This window comes from Sciurus vulgaris, assembly GCF_902686455.1.
Source record: "Sciurus vulgaris genome assembly, chromosome: 5".
NCBI classification, from domain to species: Eukaryota; Metazoa; Chordata; class Mammalia; order Rodentia; family Sciuridae; genus Sciurus; species Sciurus vulgaris.
The window spans coordinates 47,293,979-47,318,312 of NC_136465.1; the positions used below are offsets into that span (position 1 = coordinate 47,293,979).

The window sequence follows — 24,334 nt, forward strand, 5'->3', positions numbered from 1 at the left end:
CCCAGTACTAAATAGCTCTTTAGAGTCTATTAGGAGGATCGTTTAGATTTCTAGATGCTCACCACGTGGCTCCGCCAGACTAAGTTTTGGACTAGCAATCCAAATTGAGTACAAGGTTTTTTTTTGTTTTTTGTTTTTTTTTTAATTTGTTCCTTTTAGTTATACATGACAGTAGAATATATTTTGACATATCCTATATACATGGAATATAACTTCCCATTTTCATGGTTGTGAATAGAAGTTTCTGTCCTGATTCGCCTGGTCTCTACTGACCTGTGTCTGAAAGAGATACAACTGGCCATTTCTTCCACTGCAACTGCATATATTATCTACATTTTGACAACAGCTGGTTGCAGCCTCAAAGCAACAGGAAGTTTCTGTCTTAGCACTACACAGGCACATACTAGGAAAATAAGACATATATCACACTGTTCACTAAGTTCAGCTCACAGTTAACTAAATGCTTTTTCCTCATTAAAATAGCAGACTCTGGCTATCCCATTAAGAATAGCCTGTTTATGTTCTGAACAGATCCTTAGGCTGAGTGAAAGAGGGCATACAGAACATGGGGAAGCTTGCCTCTTCGGCCCTGGCCAGAGAACACACAGAGTCATATATTTCATTCTGGGCACCAGTCATTAATCAGGTAATTGATAGAATTCTGTCATGTTCAGAGAAGAATAAACAGAATGAATGAAAATTTGAAAACATGTCATGTGAGAAATAATTCAATGAACTCTGACCTGAGCATGTAGCTCAGTGGTGAAGAGTGTGCCTAGCATGTGAAGGTCCAGGGTTCCATCCTCAGCACCCCCAACCCCACCAAAAAGGAACCAAGGAAGTTTCTCCTAAAAAGGTAAAAGATGAGCATGATGTAGTTCTTCATATATTCAAAATGCTGTTTTGGAAATACACCCTACTTATTCTGTCCAGTTCTGGAGGGGAAAACTGGAAAATCAGAGGAAGACAGAATACCATTTTAAAAATTATTGCTGCACATACATAAAATAGGTTGCTTCCTAGCCAACAGTAAACACAGCACATAGTGCAAACATACAACAGATCTGGACACATTGTTTAATAAAATTTTAAAGAACTAGACAAGAGAGTTTCAAAGGTTTCTTACAATTGATCATTGTGGTCATTAGAGCTCTTCAAAAACAATGCTTCTGCAGAAAAAAAAACCAGACTGCAAGAGGTTGGAGGAGCATGCGTGATGCCATGAGGGTGCTAATTTAAAATGTTATCTATGGGAGGAAAGCAAAATGGAGTGCTGTAGAGCCCAGGGCAGGTTGTGAGAGAGCCAGGCTCCGGGCTCAGATTTACCAATGCAGGATTGACTTGGACTTAAAATCTCCCTGGAGTTCAGGTTCCTCATCTGCAAAATCAGGACACTGGATCTGGTAACTGAAATTCTGAGCTCCTGTATTTCTTAACTGTAGGGATGAAATATCTAAGAAAGATATTGAAAATCTTAAATATGTTTTGACTTATGCAAAATTATAAATATAAGGTAAGTCATAACGAATTTTAAAGAACATTACAAAAAAGTCTTTCATTGCCAATATGTATTGAGAAATTTCAAAGTTTATGAAACAGTAACTCAATAATTTTCTTACATCCTGCCAGTGGTCTCCATTGCACAAAGAATGACGTTCACCTTTTGACTGTGACATCCAAAGCAGAGTGTGATTTGGCTCCAATTTGGCTCCAGCCTCATTTTACAAGACACATTCACTCCCTCTTCAAGGGCCCTCCTTCAGCATCCCTAGCCTTTTTTCTGAACTTCTTATTGACCAAATTCATTCATCTCCTTACCCCCTCTTGCTTTCCCTTCTCCTCCTCCTCTCCCTCTCTCCTTCTCTATCTCCATATATCTCCATCATCTCTTCCATCTTATCCTCCAACTATTATGGTTCTACTCTCTCTTCTGCAGAAAGCTCTTTTCTGATCGCCCTGTATAAAGTGGGGCACTACTCCTACAGTTACTTATATATCATTACCCTTTTTTGTTTTCCTTACCCTTGTTCCCATTTGAAACTATCTTATACATAAATTTCTTAAGGTTCATTGTCCATATTCCCTTAGTTGGCAATATTATTCAGGAAAACAGGGGTCTTATCTGTCTGTTCACTGAAGGATATTTAATTCCATTAATAATGTTTTGCCCATAAGCAAATGAGAAAGACCTTGATTGAAATAAAAATTTAAATAGGGCTAGAGATATAACTTGGTGAGAGGGTGCTCCTTGGTTCAATCTCCAGTATAACAATAATGATGATGATGATGATGATGATGATGATGATGATGATGATAATGCTTTGCCCAGAACAACTGTAATGGGAGTCAAGAAGGAAGGAAATATGGGAGGGAAGAAAATTAACACCTTGGCCTTGATTTGAAATCAATACTGATTTCATGAATAGGTGATTTCACTTATTAAATTTTCTCTTCATGGACTATTGTAACAGAATGAAATTAAATCTCCACTGAAGAAATCATGTAACCAAAATCTACAAATAAACTGTTTTCAGATGTGAGCAATTGTATAGAGTTCAGCCATGGATATATGAAAAGTTAGAACTTTGGAAATATTAATACCTGTAATTTCAAAATAAGGCCTAATGATTTTTAGCCAAAGCATCAGATATGTAGTTGGTCCAACCCCAGGATGAATATGGATGGTGAACCAGGAGGCATCCCTGAAAGAAAGGGAAAAGAAACAGGGCTATTTCTCTAAAACTATATCATAGAACAAGACTGTTTGGTTTTAGCCTTTTGGCAAATCATTGAAAGCGTTTGAGGCTCATCCAATGGATTTGAAAATATTTTTAAAGCATAACCTCAGTATCCAGTTAATTCAAAGACAAATTATTTCTGGGACTACTGCTGGTAAGTCCAAGATAGCTGCAGGATGTACTGCTGTGTCCAACACTAACTTGGTAGCTGGAAAAATATCAAGATATGTTTTCTAAGGATTGGGAGGCATTATTTCACAGGTTTCTATTGATTTCATTGGTCTTTGTCCTGAAAATCTATTGTGTGTGTGGTGTATAGCGTAATTCTATGTCCACCAGGTAAAAAAGCTTAATCTTTGTCCTTGAGAACTGAAAAATGAAAAACAATTACACAAAATCACATGTAAATACAGAGATGCAAAGAAAATCATCTTGTTCAAAGACAACCATCTTGTCAAAGACAACTATGGTTTAATAGAAAAGGAAATTATATAAGCAAAAGCATTGGAAGAGTAATTAAGGGGACTTAATTACTATCCAACCAGACTTCCATTTTTTGGAGTACTTGTAAGGGAATTAGATGGAATAATCTCTAATTTTTCTGGGACTTTCTTCTAGGCTATAAGCACTATAAATAACCTTCCTTTTATATAATAATGTTCTGTAGTATTGAGAGATATTACATAAAGTTTTAGATTTGTTTGCAAATAGCATACTTTTAAGCACAATAAAATTTTATGATAACAAAAGTTCATGATTCTGTGTCAGAGCTTCATTAAACAGACAGCAGGGATAATGGGAAGAAACTGAAGTCATAATGATTGTTTAGTATTCTGAAAGAATTAGCACATGCCATAAAGTTCTTAATTTATTGTCTAAATTAATATGTCTTTGTGGAAACAGGAGCAATTCTTGCAGTTTGTATTAATCTGTTAAACCAAGTTCAAGTTCTTTTTAAAACATAATTTAACTAATATTAGCTTAAGCAATTAATTCTCTGCCAACTTAATCTAATAAACTAATTATTTTACCTCTGAAAAAATAATGTCTCTATAATATTAACAATCTTCTCTGGTTGTTTAAGGCATGGAGATTCCTGTAGAATTAGATTAATCCATGAAATTACCCTGTTATTTGGGAGTGCCTCCAAACCGGTGGCTGGGGAATTCAAAAGGATTAAAAGAAATGCCAAAAGCACAATAGAAGTTCTGATTCAGGCAGTCATCACATTCCTCCCATGACTAATGTCATCAGGGAAACAAAGCTCCAACCTGCTACCCTTGTGTAGACACGCCCTAAGGATCCTATCGTGATTATTTCCCCTTTGAGGTTGGACGCTGGTGGTCCTTTCCAAGCTGGTATCACCAAATAAATATCTTGGACAGATGGGAGGTTGGTAACCTGAGTCACAAATGATACTTTATCTCAAATGGGCTGGCTTTCAGTCCACTAGTCTCTCAATAGATTTTTCTTCTAACGAACCTACCTTTATTTTCCATGGTCATTTTCCTTATTTCTACCCAAGTCTGATCCCTAGAATAGCACAAAGAATTTGGAAGATTCCTGATAACTAGCTAACTTGATTTGAACACCCAGGAGTCGTGAAGAATCATTTCTAAGTAACCATAAGAAGCTTTAGCTGCTCCTAGAAGTCAGAGCATTTCCAAAATTTTAAGTCTCTGTATATATATATATATATATATGAGAATATATATATATATTCACGCACAGGTTTTATAAAAAAAAAGTGTGTGTGGAAAAACAAAAACTTGGAAAGGAATATTGGCAATGACATATGACATAGTTTGAAGCAGTAGTAAGTAAATGCTCCCATGCAAGGAAAATTGCCCACTGCACAAACCAAATGCCTTAATTTAGTTTTTTTTCTAAATTCAGAAATACTCTGTCAAAAATATTCTCTCACATACATTCTTAAATGTCTTGCCACAAAAAATGCTTAGTAGTTTATAAATAATCAATTTGTACTATACTAAAGAAAAAACTAATATATCTTTTCTGAAGACTAATAGGCAATTGAGAAACGTATCAGTGTTCATTGTTATTACACTTTTTTTCATATCTTTAATATTCATGTAAAATGTTTTCTTGGCACTAGATCAGTATCTTCCCCATGAAGAGCCTATTGATGATTCAGAATAGAACTTCCCTTCCTCCTTAAGTAGAACACTGCCTATTATCCAGTGTCCTTTTTGTCACATTGAAGAACAGGGAACTTTTTATTCTTTCCAAGAAATGAATGGCCTTTCAAGTTCAGTAACAACATGTTCTGTTCCTCAGGAAATGAGAGAAGATCGAGATAAGACGCGACTGGACTCCATGGTGCTGCTAATTATGAAACTGGACCAACTTGACCAGGACATTGAGAATGCTCTCAGCACCAGCTCCTCTCCATCCAGCACACCAACAAACCTGCGGCGGCAAGTTCCTGTGAGCTTCCCTGTTCCCACTTCTATGCAAATGGTGTCACTTTACTGCACACAGTCCCTGTTGCCAGTGAAACACCTTTGCTAATAGCATCTTCTCATGTAGATGCAATAGAGTGCCCTAAAGACAACTCAGATATTTCTGTGCTTAATGTAGAGTTCACAGAGAAATGAATAGTACAAAAGAAAATATTTAACATTGAACAGGAAGAATGGTCACCCTGAGGTATTATGCTTCCTAGTGATTAAATCCTCTTTGCTGTAGTGTTACCTTAACTGACAGTCATCTCGATGTGATATAAACTCCACAGCAAGTACTGTTTGGTAAGTTATTTCCAGTGACCTGCAAATGTACATTGCATGAAGAAAACATTTAATAAGTATTTGCTGCTTGGATGGTTGAATTAACCCGGTACAATGCAAGAACGAACTTAGACAAGATTAACTTAACAGCACTCTAAAATCCATTCAGTGAAATATGACAAAGAGAACAGAGGTGAGAATTATATTCTACTGTGCATTAATTTTATATGACAAACACTCCTCTGAGATTCTGACATTCTGAACAAATTTTGAAAGACGGATTTCAGGATTGACTACATTTTACATACTTAATGTTAGCTTCATATTAAATGACTTAGTTTGTGAAAAACTTGTAAATGTGATGGTAGAGTTTACCTATCATTGAGCCATGAATCCATTTTTGATTTATAACTTGCATTATGCAATAATAAGCATATGAAGTCAAGAATGATCTGAGATTAAAGTGGTGGAAAATCATGTAGAAAATTTGAACACCTATTTCTAAAATACAAATATTCTGTTTTCTATTCCTTGCTTTGTATTGTTCTACCATTCTTTTTTTTTTTTTTTTTTTTTTTTTTTTTTTTTTTTGCGGTGCTGGGGATTGAACCCAGGGCCTTGTGCTTGCGAGGCAGGCACTCTACCAACTGAGCTATCTCCCCAGCCCCTTACCATTCATTTTGAAGTAAGTAAACAGATTAAAATGAAAGCTAACTCTAACATAATGCTGCATAATATTCCAATGTTCATATTCATTCTTCATAACATTTTCAGATCAGTAAAAAATATAGAGAAGTGAGTCACTGCATGTGCCATAGTTGGTGTACAGATGCTGCCAGTCTCCATCCAGAGCTTTGCCACTGTTTCATTAACTGATTGTGAAAATCTGCTTAATCCAAAATGATAATAATGGTAGTAGTAACAATGAAATCTAATTAAAAATAAGTAGATATGAAACTAAATACTTATAAAAGCCAGTAGAAATGAAACACCTTCCTAGTCAAAATCAGCTACTTCCTCTCTGGGGCTGCCTAGTGTGGTGCACAAAATGTAGCTTTAGCAAGTAGCATTGGTTCCAAATGAAAGAAATACAGCCAAAGTTATCTACTGAAAGTCAACCTGGAGGGACATTTTAATTGTATTTGCACATGAAGAATGTATAAAAACTTCATACTCATTTTCATCAACACCTTCAAAGACAAGAATAATCTTCTTTTTAATGGGAGATAATATTCAGTACCTTCTTACCATTAATTTAGTTATGAGATTTACTTTCTCCAAAAATGTTCTAGTGTGAATTGTTAATCTCATCTGTCTTTCAAACCTCTCTTTCTCTTTACATTCAACTTTCCTCAATCCCCATGTATTTAGGAGAAAGATACTTCCCAGATTTCTGCTGAATATAACTCTGTGCTATTGTCACCATTTCAAAAAGCAAGAGAGCCCTTGCCTGCTAAATTTTTTTTTTTTTTTTTTTTTTTTTTTTTTTTTTTTTTTTTTTTTGGTCAAATGGTAAAGACAAAACAAAAACAAGGGTTAATATAGGTGATGATCTTAGCTTGGTCTACATCTACATTTTCTGCCTCCATTCAAATGGTAAATTGGACTTTATATTACACACATTAACTCCTAGAATATCACCACAACTGTTGCTTCTGTAAACAGAGATTTGTTTCTTAGCTCTCAGTTTCTAGTCAGAAGGTAAGATACTTGTAGTAGAAACATTGTGAACTTTGGTGACTGCAGATCTGGTTCAAATATCAGTTTTACAACTGACTATCTGGGAACATAATAGAATTATTTAGTTTCTCAAATTATTTAATTTCATGTAAAAAATGAGTTGTTTCTTATTGGATGTCTTTTTGGGAGAAGCAAATGTATGCAAGATGTTTTGCATAGATGTAGCTCAGAAGACGTATTTGGTAATGATGAATTCTTGTCCCTTTGCCCTGTACTCACATCAGGCAGAGGGCTAAAGATGAACAAGACAAGTTCCTCAGGCCTCAAAACTCCTTTTTGGTCTTTATGTTTTTCTAGGTCACCCCTGGGTCTGTATTTCTGTTCCTTGGTATTTAAAGTTAATTTTAACATTCTCTCATCATCAAAATTTTTTCCACAGGCGCTTTCCATTCCTTTTGATAATTGTGCCATGGAATAAGAGGATTATAATGGCATGATTATGACCTTGATCATCCACCAAGGAACACTGTCCCAGATTCAGAGGAGACACTGCCTCTCCCTGACCCACCCACTCCACTGTGAATTTATAGTTTAGCAGGAAAAACAAGACAGACAGTGAAACCATGATGCTTCTCCCCACCCCTATTTGAGAATATTTATGAAAAAGTGTCAGAATTAATTCTACATGTAATAAAGAATATGAAGACTAATATAGGCTGGAATAGAATGACTTTAACAAGTATTAAAATAAGGATTGAAATAAAGATTTAAGAGGCTGCCTAAGCAGATCCATACAAGTTGGTTATACCTTAGTAGATACTCCACAGCCCCAAAACTGGTTTTCTCCTTTGCAGTCCCAAACCTAACTTTACCCAAGCATTTACTATGTGTCAGTATCTCAAGATGGCTAAAAATAGCTCATCTCATGGGAAGAGTGACAGACAGAAGGGTGGTAGGAAAGACAGTAGTATTTCGTAAGTATTAATCTTTATATAGGTCAATCCATTGATCCTCTTGACAATCCTAAAATGCAAAACCTGAGTTTCATAAAGGATAAGTAACTTACCCAAGGCCACACAGCTGGGAAGTGATATTTACCTGAAGTCACACAACTGGTGAGATTCACTTCCACATCAAAAAAGCCCGTGCTCATCCTTCTATATTATAAACCTTTCCAAGATGCAAATTTTTCATTGACAATGGGATAAGTATCATTTCCTGAACTATACTCTTGTCTCATAAGGCCCTTTGTTCTCAATAATAAAATATTCTGAGTTTTGAGTTACTAATTGGGGGTCAATGTTTAATCGAGAGGATATTGATAATCTCTTGATATTTCATCTACACTGTGGCATAGTTTAGGAAACATGTAGGCTAGAGCCATTTCTCTACCTTTAGTGGACCTCTGACATTGCTCTGTAGCATTTCCAGTATCCCTGGATCATCCAAGGTGGTTATTCATAGTTTTTAATATTATCCCCAATCTCCTACCCAATCTTTGCATTTATTTATCTCTTCACATAAATGGAAACCATTGACAGACTTTCCAGCATCATATTTGCTTATGACTGTAGGTGGTTCTTTCTACTTTCTTTCTTCCTTTGTCAATAAAAGACATGTTGTTCCCATCATCTAAAGCTGAACTTATAGTCTGTGTCCTTACCCTCATTCCTTACTGTCTCCTAACTTAGCTCCACCAATTATTCATTCTCTCTGTAAGTTCAAATTCTGCTGCTGTATTCCTGTCAGGTTTTATCCTTTCATTTAGCATATATACATGCTGTATTTTCTCACCATGTACTAAATAAATATGACTGCTATGTTAGTATGCAAGGAAAATAGAGGTGGATGTTAAGAGAGGTCATTGCTCCTTTTCACCATAGAAATTTAAAAAACAAAAGCAAAAAATCTTCCCTTGATCTTTACTCAAGCCCTATCTCACTCTTTTATGAGCCAAATTTTCATCTGATTATTTCCTCCTTGATTTTATTCCTGGTACAACTCCATCATTTCTCCACCATCCATCTCCTATCTGACAAATCCAGTAGGAACAGTAGTCTCTAGCTATTACATTTGACACTATCCAGCACCTTTTCTCTTTAATTGTCACTACTCCTTTGACTTCTGGCTCCTCCCCTGTTTTTTCTTCTCTACCTCCATGACACTTAACTTTCTGTATATGTAAATGGCTCCTCTTTCTACATTTGCCCCGTAAATCTTATAACCAGATGTTAAACTCAATTCTCCTGGCAATATGACTTTGAATATTCTTCCTGGGAATTACCATGGCTTATGTTACCTTCTTCATAATGAAGGACACCAATAAGACTGCTATTTGTGATCTCCCTATCTATATATCCAATGGATCACTAGATTCTTAATCTTTTGTATCACAATTGAACTGTGTATGTACCTCTAGCACATATCACACTGGATTACCTACCACAATAAGAACTCCTCCAAGATTTGTATATTTCTATAGCCAGGTATAGTTGGAGGAATAGAGTAGCAGTCATTAGTAGAGCCTTGTAGGAGGATGGTATATAAGATGAATTACACAAAGCATAGATGAATTGCAGGAAAATTATTAGGTGATAGTATAATGATAATTTGGGTCTTATTCACCACTTGGTTTGGGTACAGAAGCACTGGACAGATAAAGGAGAAAATGGATGTGAGAGATTTTGAGAGAGCTTGTAGGATATATCTCATAGCAAATAGGGGAAAGAAGAGAAAATATAAAGATTTCTGCCAAAGCACACATTCAGTACCCTACTTACATCACTGATTTAGTTGTATTTAAGGGTCTCAGCAGAACAACATGGAGGTTAGTTACCAGGTTGAACACTGAGGTCAGAAAGACCTGAGTTTTGATGCCAGCTCTTCAAGAAAGTATGAATCCAGTAGAGTGACTCACCTCAGGTCATGACTTCATCTTCTCTCAAATGATGATACTAGCACCTTCCACAGGGGGGTATTGACCACTGTTGACAGAAAAGGGCTGTGAGGTAGGGTCTGTAAAAGGAAAAAGGACAAAAGAGGGCAGATGTTTTTTTAAATGTAATATTTGACCTCAGAATCCTTGCATGGTTAGAAAGATGCAGGATTACCCTGTTAATTACCCAATCAAATCATAAACAGGAAGGCAGCATTAATGCAAGCATCAATGCTTGCATTAATTTTGATATACAAAAAGGTCAAATATAAATGGTTTATAATGGTTTATAAATTACCTACTACTTGTGAGTATGCATTTGATATTCATAAATTATCTGCTATTAGCCACTACCTATTTGATGTTTGAAATTTAAGTGAATCCTATTTTACTTAGAACAAAATGTTTCTTGCTTTTTCTATGCAGAAAAATAAATACGTAAATAAAATAGATGACCCTGATCTAAAGTCACTCAAGCATCAGAAGTTTATACACACACACACACACACACACACACACACATTATTAAAGAATGCAGTATTACTCTTCATCTTTATTATCATTGTATAGGTATTTTATGCCATTACAACTGAAGAAAACTGAGTTTCAATTCTCTTTGTGATTTATAATTTCATAGCAAAAATGTTTATATTGTAAAGACTAAGAAAGGAAGGTATTAGTAGTATCAATCTAGTTGTTCTTTTACAAAACAATATTATGTGACCATGTTCTATGTGTCAGACACTATTCTAAGACCTGAAGATGTATCAGTGTACACATCAGGCAAAACCTCTGACTTTGTGATGCATATCTTCTAATAGTCAAAGATTAAAAGACAGAGCAATGGATCCGTTAATAGGTAAGTAGGTAGCACAAAAAAATCAAGAAACTTATGGATAGATGGTAAATATAAATAAGGTCTGGTGAACAATGAGATTTTAACAGAGATAAACTGCAAATGTTGAAGGAAGGAAACTATTTTGGCTTGAAATGTCAATAGCTGCTTCAAGCCAGGTGCATAATCCTTGTTGTAGAAACCAGCTCGATATTTTAGAAGAACTGAAAATAGCCAGTATGACCAGAGCATCCTAAGAAACAAGAGAATGGTAAAACATGCAGCCAGAGAGTTGGGGTTTAGGGAAGTTATTTGACCATGTAGACCATAGTAAAGTTGAGATGTAAAAAGAGTAGGTACCGAGATATTTAACTCATTTTTCTCAAGTTGAAAGCATAGGGTGACATGTGCCTTTGCTCCCTCCTCTCCACTTTCTCCCACTCTTATCTTTCCTCTTTGGAGTCAGATCACCTGTAAGAGAGAATTTGATAAATTACATGCACAGTCTTTTGCCAATGTTACCAAGTGATTGCATCTTTCAACAGGTGCCTTGGAAGTAGTTATTAAGAAGACATGAAGTTATTAAGTTATTTCTAGTAATGGTTAACATTTAATGAAAATGATCACGCACAGTTACGTACACTTTGCATATATCTTGTTTAATCCTCATAAAATCCTCTGAGTGCATATCATTATCATACCTATTTTCAAACAAGATCATTGAGTCATACATGATAAAACCTAATTCATGCCCTCCTGTCATGTGTGGAGTGCTAATTGAGTAACTCAAGGTCATATAGTGAGGAAGGGTATCCTTGGTCTTCTACTTCCTAACTCTTACTGCTGCTATGCCCTAGCTACCTAGCTCTTGCCCCTACCCCTTCCAATTTGCATTAAGCTGTTAACTTACTAAAGTGTGTTACCTCTTTCTCAAGTAGTTTCAGACTTTCATAAGAGTACAATTGTTATTACAAAATCATATGATTTTGAGTGCCATGTCAATGTTAGTAACCCTTAAGTGTGTGTTGACAGAAGGAAGTGGAAAGGGGCTGGTGGCAGGGAAATGGGCACAGAGGGATTATTCACACATCATTCATATGAATGCATTTGTTTTTAATAGGATCTGGAATCGGGATCTGAAAGTGGAGCAGATACTACTTCAATAAATCAGACACCAGTAAATTTGCCTTCTAACACCGAGTCCACTGATCTACCATCTTCCACCCCACTGACCATTTCTGGAACCAAACCCAAGGCAATGGTAAGTTGTAAATGAGAATTCAGTCTCAGCATGTAAGTGTTGGTGAATATCCGATAAGAGTTGCTATTCTATTCATTCAATATAGAAGCAACATTCTTGGAGTCTTTGCCATGTTGACTTGGAGTATTTACCACCCTAAACACATATGTTTGTTTGTCTAATCGATGACAGTACAGTAACTTCAGTAAAACAGACCATGAATCCAGAATTATGCAAAATGTGGTGATTAAATTTTGTGACTGAATACTCAGAACTTTAAGGAACCAAGAATACTATACAAAACTGCAGAAGACTTTTCCTGCATTAAGTATCCTGTCAATGCCACTTCCTACTTGGTAACTTGTCTTTATAAAAGATTTCCATAACGTATAGCTGATAGATACTGACGGGTAGATGGATGGAAGGATGGATGGATGGATGAATAGATAAGTAGATATACAGGGAGATCACAGAGATGGAGAGAGAGATATCCAAAATCATCCACTTTATAGATTATCTGTAGGTCTTAATGATATTACACATGTGAAGGGCTTACTGAAGTGTTTGGTACAGAAGAAGTGCTGATTAAATGTAAGTTGCTGTCATTATTATAATGATGCTTCATGAACTTGACAATGCCATCAAAACAAACAATAAAGATAGTTACTGCACAGAATAATACAGCATGGTGAATTGTGAATCAAAGAGGTTTTCCTTTAAGTAAAAAGCGAACTGCAACAGGAAAATAGTATTTGACTCTAAAAGGTAACATTTATGGAGGAAGTAATTACTACTTCAAATATCTACAGTCCAAGCAGTTCCAAAATAACCTTTCCTAGTTTGGTGAAAATCACAGTGTCGTATTATTTTTTTTAATGCCCATGTTAGCTTAACACAGAGAAACAAGTTTGGATTGCTTCTTTGCCTGCCTTTAAAATAAAATAGCATTCTGAAATAGGGCTCCACAGAGAACACTCTGAAATTGAAACATGGCAAATTTACTGCTATTGCAAGATGAATGAAAACACATTGTTGAACATGCAGATATGTCTGACTTCAGTATTTACCTAGAAATTACATTCCCTATTATCATCTACATCCAGAGTATTTTTGTTGATAAACATATATTGAATATCTTTTACATGCCATACACTATGCTAGATGAAACTTAGAAAGGAATAAAACATATTTTCTGTCTTTAAATAATTTTCATTCTAGCAGAAGAAGGTATGAAATGCAAAGTGCCCTGTGCACTATGGTAGTGCTCTGTGTTTCAAGAATAGGAAGAACCAAAAAGTTACTGTACATTGCTATTTTGGGATGCACTGAAAAAATAGGGTCAACCCTGTTGAAATGCAAAATTAGATTATGGAACCCAAAGAGCTCATTTTATAAAGCACACATGTTCTCATAACAGTTTTAACTTGAAGATTTTGAGAATCACTGGAGCATTGGCTTTTTAATGTAGGGGATATGGGTGAAGGCACTTTTTAATGTTATTTTTTGCTCTAATTTGCTTTTGAAAGCACCTGCTAGTATCCTGCAGTGCAGTTCTTTTCATCCAGATATTTGCTTCACATTCTTCTTTCATTTTAGAATAATTGCCAGTGGTATCCACTTTTATGCTCTAAGACCATGTAGCATCTGTGTGAGAGCACCTCATAATTCGTTATCAGGTACACAAGTGTGTGTGCAGTTCCTTTATCTTTCTTCAGTACCCTCCTGTTCTCAAGTGTAGTAAAGTTACACTGAGGCATATAAAACAAGAAAAACAAACCCATAAGTTTTTTCAGGACAAATCCTTTAGAGCACCTTGTGATGAGTTCTTTGTTCAAATTTTCATCCTTTGCTTTATCGGTTGACCAAACTATTCACCCAACAGTTACAATTAAAGATACATTTAAATCAGTTATTAAACAGAAAAGTATTTTTCATGTATCCCAAAACAAACATTTATTGTAAATTTGTTAACTTTGAAGAAAAGAGGATGTGAATAGTACCCAGATATTCAAGGTGCAACTTACCTGGGAATAGAGTCATAGCTTGATAATCGGAACTCATGATTCAGTCATCAGTAAGAATCATTCTGCAATCAACTCAGCATCCAAAGGCAATAGTCCAATTTAAGACAACTAAAACCTGACCAATTGTAACCAATACCTTGGTATTAGACAAATGAACATGTAACTCTATTCAGCTTCTGAATTATAATTTGGTATAATTGAACTTTTTTGGCAGGTCATGAAAAGTAGCTAGAAAGAAACACTCAGTTGTCAAAGACAACTGACTTTAAGGAAATTTCTTAAATAAAATGGCCAATTAATGAGAGCAACTTAAAAAACTTTTTTGCTTTGTTTGTGGTCATATGATTTTTTGTTGTTATTACCTATACTACAGTTTGAAAATTATTCTTGGGCTATGAATAAATTTTATGTTGGCATATTACAATGGAGAACTTTATCAATTTTATGAGAAATTAAACAGATACCTTGACCCACAATTTGGAGCTTAAGTAATAGATGTTATGTAAAAGCAGTCTGGATACTTTGTGAAAAGAAAAAAAATCTAGGTATCCTACAGATCTCTTTTTTTCATTATGGTCTAAATTTTCAATTTCAATGTGAAGTGGAAATATGAATTCTAAGAACACCTTCTTACACATCCACCTACATAACAACTAACCTTCAGTTCCATCATGTCACATTTTTTTCAGAATGCTTTCTTTTATTTCAGAAGTTTAGCATTACATTTGATTTGCTGCTGCAAAACCTATTAATAATGATGACTAACTTCCAAAAATATTTAGCCTTCCTTTTATGCCTAAGGTCTCTGGATTTCTAAGTGCTATTTTTCAATAACAATTTATATATATATATACACACACACACATATATATATACACACACACATATGTATAATTAGAATCAGATCAATGAATAATTGTCAAATTTTTTTCTCCTTCTATGTATATATCATGTTGAAAAGTAAGTATTAAAATCATTATTAGAAATACTTCACATAAAAATGAAAGTGTTTAAAAGTAGGCTATACTTTGTTTAAAAAAATTCACTAGGAATAAGAGAACCCTTATACTTTATGTTAAGATGTTTATCAGTTCCTCTCCCAAATCTGGTTTTGTGCTTTGAAAGAGATTCAAAATGTCTTTCATACTAGAATATTCTACAAACAACTCCAGAACAGTTATGCCTTTTATATAAAATGTTTTGAAGCAATGTAGAGCAAGATACTGATGTCATTCTGTCTTCAGTGTCTTCCACGGCCAGAGTTTTTTCCAGTATTAATATAAAGTAGCCGCATGAAAGATTTTTAAAGCTGAACATGGCAAATTAAGAGATTGTTTTTCATTTTTTTACCCCTGATGTTTTTATTTAAGTATGCCATTTATATATTTTATATATATGCATATATATATATATATATCCTAATTTTAACTATGCAGCATAATGAATGTGTATGTCTGTATAAACCTAAATTTCTTACACATCTTTATACCTTTAAGCTGCCAGCCAGGTCAGGATGGACTATAAGCAACAGATGAAACATGCTCTGGATTATATATCTCCCCATCTGCTTTTTAATTAGATCTAAAAGCAATATGGTTAACAGTAAGTGATTCTTACAACCAATTCTAGTTTCAAATTTTACTCTTTTGATTGTCATGTGTTTGTATTTACTTATGGAGTACAGCATTATAATTTGGTACATGTATATAATATTTAATGATGAAATCAGAATAATTGGTATTTCTGTCTCCTTATATATTATTATTTCTATGTTTGGGAACCTTCAACCTCTTCTCTACTCACTCTGAAATGTATAATAATTTGTTATAGACTATAGTTACTCTATTGTGCTATAGAACATCAGAACTGATTTCCCCTTCCAACTCTATTTTAGTACCCATTATCCAACCTCTCTCTGTCCCCTCCTCCTTCCCTTCCTAGTCTTTAGTGACCTCTATTCTACTCTACTTCTATGTGATGAACTTTTGCAAATGAATGAAAATATCTTTCAGCACCTGGGTGTTTCACTTAACATAATGTCTTCCAGTTTCATCCATGTTAACACAAATGACAGGCTCTCATCTTTTTGTGACTGAATAATATTCCATTATGTGCATATACCATATTTTTTATCCATCATCTATCACTGATGATTAATATCTCAGTTGATTCCATCTTGGCTCTTGTGAATAGTACTACAATAAACAAATGTGTGTAGGTATCTCTTTGATATGATTTTATTTCATTTGGATATGGTGTCCAGTAGTGGGAATGTTGGATCATACAGTACTATTTTTTCAGTTTTTGAGGAACCTCCATATTGTTTTCTAGAGGGGCTGTACTGATTTCTTTCCTACCAACCATGTATGAGAACTCCCGTTTTTCCAACGCCCTCACCAGTATTCATTATTTTTGTCTTTTTCATGACAGCCATTCTAAGTTGAGATGATATCTCATTGTGGTTTTGATTTTCATTTTCCTAGCATCTGTTTATTAACAAGAGAGAAGAGTTTCCTTTGCTGTGAAAAAAGCTTCTTAGTTTGATTTAATACCATTTGTCTAGTTTTCTATTTGTGGCCTTTGCTTTGGGGTCTTTCTCAAAAGGTCTTTGCCTATACCCATGTCTTGAAGTCTTTCTCCTTTATTTTCTTCTGATAGTTTCGAAGTTTAAGTATAGCAGGTCCTTGATCCACTTTGGGTTGATTTTTGTGTACAATGAGAGGTAGGAGTCTAATTTCATTCTTCTGTCCAGTTCTATTCAGTTTTCCCAGCACCTCTTGTTGAAGAGACTGGCTTCTTCTCTCTCATGCTTTTTGTCAAAAATCAGTTGGCTGTAAATATGAATTCATTTCTGGATTTTCTATTTTGTTCCATTGGTTTGTGTCTGTTTTTATGTCATTACTATGCTGTTTCAATGAGTATAGTTTGTAGTAGGTTTGAAGTTATGTGTTCTGATACCTTTAATGTTGTTCTTTTGTTTTGGTTATTCTGGGTCTTTTGAGGTGACATGAATTATGTGATTATATTTTTCCATTTCTGTGTAGAAGGTCATTGGTTATTTGATGTGGATTGCATCGAATACATAGATCACTTGAGGTAGGATGGACATTTTAACAATATTAATTCTACCAATTCATGAGCATAGGATGTCCTTCTGATTTTGTGTGTGTGTGTCCTCTATAATTTCTTTCATTGTTTTATTATAATTTCCATTGTAGGGATCTTCTACTCCCTTGGTTAATTTTTTTCATACATATTTTACTTGTGTGTGTGGCTTTGGGGAAAGGGGTTGGTTTTTTATTTCTTTTTCATCCAGTTTGTTACTAACATATAAAAAAATCCTACTAACTTTGATATGTTGACTATATTATTCTGAATCTTCACTGAATTCATTTATCAGTTCCAATCATTTTTGGTGGGGTCTACAATGTTTTCTGTGTAAAAGATCATGTCATCTGCAAATAGGGGCGATTTGACTTCCTCCATTCCAATCTGAATGCCCTTTCTTTCTTTCTCTTGCTATTTGCTCTGGCTAAGACTTCCAGTACTATGTTGAATAAGAGTGGTGAAAGTGAACACCCTTGTTTTGTTCCAGATCTTAGAGGAAATGTTTTCATTTTTTCCCTGTCTCAGAGGTTTTTTGGTGGTTGTTTTTCTTAAGGACAATTCTAAGTGCAGATGTTCGTTAAATCACCATTAATTTTATATTTATGAAGAGAGAGATCAAGCCCCAGAGAATAAGGAAAAGAACATTTTATTTGTAAACTAGGTAACTGGAGAAATAAGAAGAGTCTAGCATTCTACGGAAAATGACTTAGAACATCATCATGCATGTAAAGGACATGATTTTAATTTAGTCTAATTATCAGCCCTGGTCCCCCACCTAAGAAACTCCTTTAGTTACCTGGTGACACAGAGGATTCTAGTAACAGCAATGAGAACCAAAATCATTTGAGCAAGTTGGGACAGAGCAGCTTTGAATATATCCTGAATAACCTAAAGAAACTTTGGAACATATTGGCATGCATGTCAGAACGTACTGCATCCTGGAGTTAAAAAACAACACTTTTACTTAAGACTTTGAAAACAGCATAAATTAGTAACACTTGATATCCATAATTGCTACAGAGTGAAAAAAAGAAGATACAGCTCTGTGTAGCTCAAGGTAGCAATAATAGCTCTTAACTCCACAGGTTAAACACACCTCTAGTCTTTTGATGATTATACTAAGGACAGATGAGGGGGAGAACATTAGCTCATGGAGAAGCAGGAGTCCAGGGCAGGCAGGATGACTCCCAGCCAGATACAGCTGATTTTTTACAAGAGTATTTCAAACAAACCCTGCCTAAACACCACTAGAAGATGAGTAAAATAAAGCCTTAGCAGTATGTTGAACTCTGAGTCCATGATCATCTCTGGCTGATTTTAAAAAATAAAAGATCCCAATGCCATATTCAATCTGATACTTTAGTTGCTTTTAGTGACAATTCTCAAAATTCCATGCTCAGTCCAAGCTATTGTTGGAGGGGAGAAAAATCCTCTCAACATGACCCCGAAGCACAGCTGTCTGTGCTGAGGTGAAATCAGTGAGGCTCTTATTATATACAATCTGTTCTTTTCCCCTTCTCCCATGATGGAAGTAAACCACAATTTTTCTGCCCTGACATTGACTGTCAATAGTATTGTCCTCCCTACAATGTACAAATGTTTTGAGGTGAAGGAAAATGGAGGATGATGTCTCTGTAATAATCTTGACATTGTTATTTATAATGAATGTTATTAAAATCATTTAAAAGTCATATCTTATTTTCCTTTTTCTCACTCACTGAGATATAGTCTACTATGTTGCTTTTGAAATTATCAGTTCATAGTTTGGTTATTTTGTAGAGAAGAACCACAAATTGTCATTCATAATATTTCTCTAAATGTATACTTGGTAGACGCGGAAACTGTAGGAATATAAACTTTAGGAAACTTCTGGAAGTTTTAATCTGTTAATAATTATGGAGAAAATTGGTTTTTTACTTGTGTAATGATATTAATAATTGAAAGCCTGGGCATTGTGGAGTGCACACCATGTGGCACATGCTACTAGTAGCAGCAAGACTATGGCCCCTTGATTAGACACTGCAGGTCTCCATTTCCTAATTATGAGCTGCAGACAACAGTAGCATCTACTCTGGGGCTACTGTGAGGCTCTAATGAATCGGTGACAGCCAAGTCCATGCTGTAGCATCTGCACCCAGTGCCCCTGAGCACTGCTTTATACAGAGATTCATATGCTCACCTTCTGGCTTCAGAGCCAATATAAATTGTTTTAAGATATTATTACATCAGAAACTAAATACCACTAATGTTTGAAATCAAAATGCATAAGAATAGTTTTTTGTTTTTCCTTTTATTCTTTCTTTTTTCTTTTTTGTTTGTTTGGTTTATTTGTTGTTTGTTTGGTAGATCCTGGGAATTGAACCCAGGGTCACCTTGCCACTGAGCCACTTCTCCGGCCCTTTTCATTTTTTTATTTTGAAACATGGTCACTAAGTTGTTGAGGGACTCACCTAATTGCTAAGGTTGACCTCAAACCTGTGATCCTCCTGCCTCAGCCTTCCAAGTTACTGAGATTACAGGCCTGTGCCACCATGCCTAGCCCATCAGCACAGTTTTACAAACAAACAAACAAAAAAGAAAACTTGCTCATCATAGATAGTATTGTGTAGGTTAGACACTTCTAACACCACTTTCTAAATTGTCTACCTACCACAGATTTTATATATGAATTTATGTGGATGTGTACAATGTACATGCTTATGTACTCATGTCAGGTTTCATGTACAGACAGACAAGTATGTTTGTGTATATGTGCATATGTTCATGTTGCATATGTGTATAAATATTTTTCTAAGATGTTATCAATGAATTAAGGGAAAAAATTTAAACTGGAGTTCATGGATGGATTTAAAAGGATCCCTGAAATTGCATTTTAAATTACATATACATGTCAGCATTTACAGATTTCTGAGAAAACTGTTAATAGCTTCATCAGATTCTCAAAAGACTGAAAACACCCATAAAGAAATGCTATATAAGTTTTAATGATTCAGTCATTTATTCAGTAAAGAGAGTCAATGTTGAACACAGGAATGTCTTTGCTGCAAATAACAAATACACATCAGGTACACAGACAGAAATTACTTTGTTAGAGTTTATTTTCTGATGGAGCAAACTACTATATTCCCTCTGTGATCAGTTAGACTATTTTTCATGTGAAAACTATGCTGTGAAACCGTAAAATTTGTATTTGTTATAATTATCTAGCATATAAATAAAAATTAAACTGATCCAAACAAATAAAGAACTCTCAGGTGTTCCTCTCTTATAATAGTTTCAGTGTAAACCAGGTTCGGTGTCTAAGTGCAATCACAGATCTTATGCATATAATCCTTAGGCTAGTCATTCTGCTTCTGATATATTAGTGATAGGCATTAAAACTGAAAAACACCATGTAGTTTCTAGAGTGCAAATTATATTATTTTAAAAGATCACTTTAAACTCAATTCATTTGAGTAATAGTTGTATTTTATTTTACCAGGTTATATGAAATAAATTTTTCGTAAGTGACTTACAGATGAATTTTTCAACAAAGCTGGTGATTTTTTCTAATGCTGTCTGCTATTTTAAAAATGTAGAAGGCTGACTGAGTTTGGGAGCTCAGAGATAGAGCACTTACCTGCCATTCATGAGGCCCTGCATTTGATCCTCAGCACCTGCACAAATAAATAAATAAATATGAAAATAAGTAAGATAGAAGGATAAAGTACTGTTTTTTACAAATAGCAACTACAAATCTTCCTTTTTACTGAAATCTTGGGGAAAATTCATGGTAATAGATAAAATTGGCTAGAATTTAAATAGTATCTCATAATGTCACATATTATATTATTAGCATTCACATTCTAAGAAGAGAAAACAGCATAGTAAAGAAGAAAATGACACACAGAATTTTTAAATAAATTTTTGAGGCAAAGTCTCCCAAAATGACAAGTTTAGTATTAACATAATTTATAATTAGTGCATTCAGACAAACATAATAGTCTTAGAAAAATGCCTTTGGTTGCAATACTTTTTAATGTAGTAATTTTGTTTTGACTTAGCTGAGCAATAACATTAAAGTATGTGGATTTTTAAGGAAATATTTGCCTCTATCCACTAAGATAGTCATTGTTTATAAGAAGGAAAAATAAGGCAAATTTCATAGCTTTTTTTTTAAAGAACAACAAAACCATCAGAATCTGGAATAAAAAATTATTTCTGAAAGTGGACTTGTTCAATGATTATTATAATGAGCTATTTCTTAGAATTTCACAATTTAAAAACAGAGGATTCCATTCACATATTTTGGATTTTGAAAGAACAATATGCAATACATTACTTTGGAGTTTGAAAAATAGAAATATTTTCCACAGTCATTTACTTTATATTTAACATAAATTTGAAATTTCCCCATTGTGTGTGTGTGTGTGTGTGTGTGTGTTTTAAGAAAACTGACACCTGTTTCCTATCCATTTAGCTATTAACTCAGTACAATCTGGTCTGGGATGGGTTATTTGATCTCCAAAATGACCTCCTCAAAATACATCTTTTCACTATGAATCTTAGAGTTTCATTTTGCAAAGAATAAGTATAATTTGTATGAAGATATGCTGATCATCAGTATTAAACTCTACAGGTTACTTAACTTGAGGGCTTTAAACCTGTCTTTCTCTCTTCTTGTGCTTAGTTTGTAGTAATTGGGCTCATTAGGTGTATGGAGCAAAATTCGTAAAGCTAAAAGAAATATGAGAAAAACGGAACTCATATGAATGGTGGAACAGTTAGGATTGAATATTAAATTTCATCTCTACAACTTAAGATTTGATCATGTGAATAGTATTTTGCATGTTATCATCATTATAATGAGCAAATTTTAGTTTTTCCATGTGCTGATGTGACTTCTCGAATCCAGTTCGTTTCCATCCAAAAGAAATAATAACTTGCAGTTATTTCTGTGTAATGTAAAATAGCAAGCCACAGCGTGCCACATCACAGCAACCAAGAATATAATTCATAGCACTGAGTGGTAATAATAACCAGTAAGCCATTTTCACTGAGTCCTCACCTTGTTCATTTCAAACCTAGTTGTCCCAAAGCTCTAATTACATATGCAATATGTTTCCGTATTTTTCTACTTTCACGCTAACAGATTGGTAATTAATTCTACCCTTTGCCTTTGAAGGCCTCTGTGCTCACTTCTTAAAGACAGTGGGAGTCAGTTGAAATGTTTAACGAGGGATTCCATGTGAATATTCAATAGCAGGTAGAAGAAGTTTACACAGAGGGCCTTCTTGACTATAGCTGTGAGCTGGGTCTACCACATACCAAATGTCTAAATGCAAAAAAATAAAAATATCAACCAGCTATTTGAGTATTCTGAAAATCACACATCTAAACATTTGGAGTTCATACAGCAAACGTATGAAAGCCAGAGAATTGTTTACTCTTTATCCCCATGATGTCTTGAAATACCATCACTTGGAAAACAGCTACATTTTGGACTGTTCTTGGTGAATATTCTATGTGCTAATTTTATGTGCTATTTCTTTGTAAATCAATAGGTTTTGTTGTTACAGATCTAGTTTTGTTATTGTTTTGTATTTCTATGTTTTTTTTTTTTTAATTTTGTTTTTTGTTTTGTTTTGTTTTGTTTTGTTTTGTAGTACTGGGGAGTGAAACCAGAGGCCCTTTACCCCTGAGCTACTTCCCCATTCCTTTTTATTTTTTATTTTAAGACAAGGTCTCACCATGTTGCTGAGTCTGGCCTTGATCTTGGGATCCTCCTGCCTCAGTCTCCCCAGTAGCTGGATTGACAGGTAGCTGTACCAACTTCTGAACTCTAGATTATTGCTATGCTGAAGCGTTTGAGTGACTCCCTAGTCTTTCTGTTGTAACAATGTGGTGTAACCCAGATGACCTCCTGGGTTAGTACACTCCTTCAAAGGAAAATCTATTGATGTTCATGCAATCAGCTCTCTTTCTTCTTTGCTGCAGATTGCTTTCTTCATTGTTTTTGTTGTTCTGTTGATTCACTTTGAAGACCCATTCTTTGTTTAAAGACTATACTATTTGTTTTCATTTAGACATTGACTGATTGGCATTTGCCAAATTAACCCTGATAAGAAATGCAGAGAATCATACAATCAAGCCATAATAGACCAATAAAACAGTGCTGTGCACCCTGGGGCACTCTGGAACAGCCTTACCTGTCTTAGCCAAACTGACCAGTATCTCTTTCATAAATTGGCCTTTTAGCACAAACTTTGTTTAAAACCCATACTAAACAAATTATAAAAGAAAGGAAAATGTTAGGAATGCTGTGTGAGTCCAGGCACTCTGGTATATGCCTATCTCATTTCCAAGAGTATCCACAGGCACTTGCCCCTCAGGACTTCCTGCTACTGGGGCATTGCATTCATTCCTTAAGCTTCCTCATCTTTCCATTGCATTCACCTCCTAAAGCAGCTGCTGGGGCATTACATTCATTCCTAAAGAGTCTTGCACTGTGAGGGACAATAAGAAACAAAATAGTGAGAAAGAGCAAACACCATATCAGAGCAACTAGATGCTGCCAGGATTGAGAGCACCGCTGACCTGGATATTTATGGTTCTAATGTGGTACAAACTCAATACTTCATAACATTGGGTTTTAGATGATCATTTGACATTTTTTTTTTGTTCTTGTTTGTTTGTTTTGTTTTGTTTTTTTGAAGTTGAAGTTTCTAAGAACTTTTAAAGATGAACATTTAGGCCTCCGAACTAGCAGAATTTCAATTTTAAAATATTTTCTAAGATAATATTAATCAAGTACCTTATTTTACATTTGACATTTTATGCAAACATCAAAATTGTGTGATTAATCTCCCACTTGTAATGCATTCACAATTTTTCTTTCTGTATTAAAACCAACATATTCATATAAAATACTATAATGGCAGATCTTTATACATTTTTATCTGCAATTCAAATATTTCCTATGTAAGTATAAGACCAAAAATTTGCATATTTTTCAGAGGACGATTTTTTTATTATTAGTAATGTCAGG

General features: G+C 34.7%; 1 protein-coding gene across 5 annotated transcripts in view; it reads left to right on the forward strand.

The window, feature by feature from the left end:
* Positions 1-24,334, forward strand: part of DLC1 (DLC1 Rho GTPase activating protein) — a 379,234-nt gene that overhangs the window by 89,387 nt on the left and 265,513 nt on the right. For all 5 annotated transcript variants that reach the window (XM_079142732.1, XM_079142731.1, XM_079142737.1 and 2 more), the window contains 2 exons: positions 5,037-5,186; positions 12,056-12,196. In XM_079142732.1, the coding sequence (XP_078998858.1) occupies positions 5,037-5,186; positions 12,056-12,196 (291 nt within the window). The remainder of the gene's footprint in view (positions 1-5,036; positions 5,187-12,055; positions 12,197-24,334) is intronic.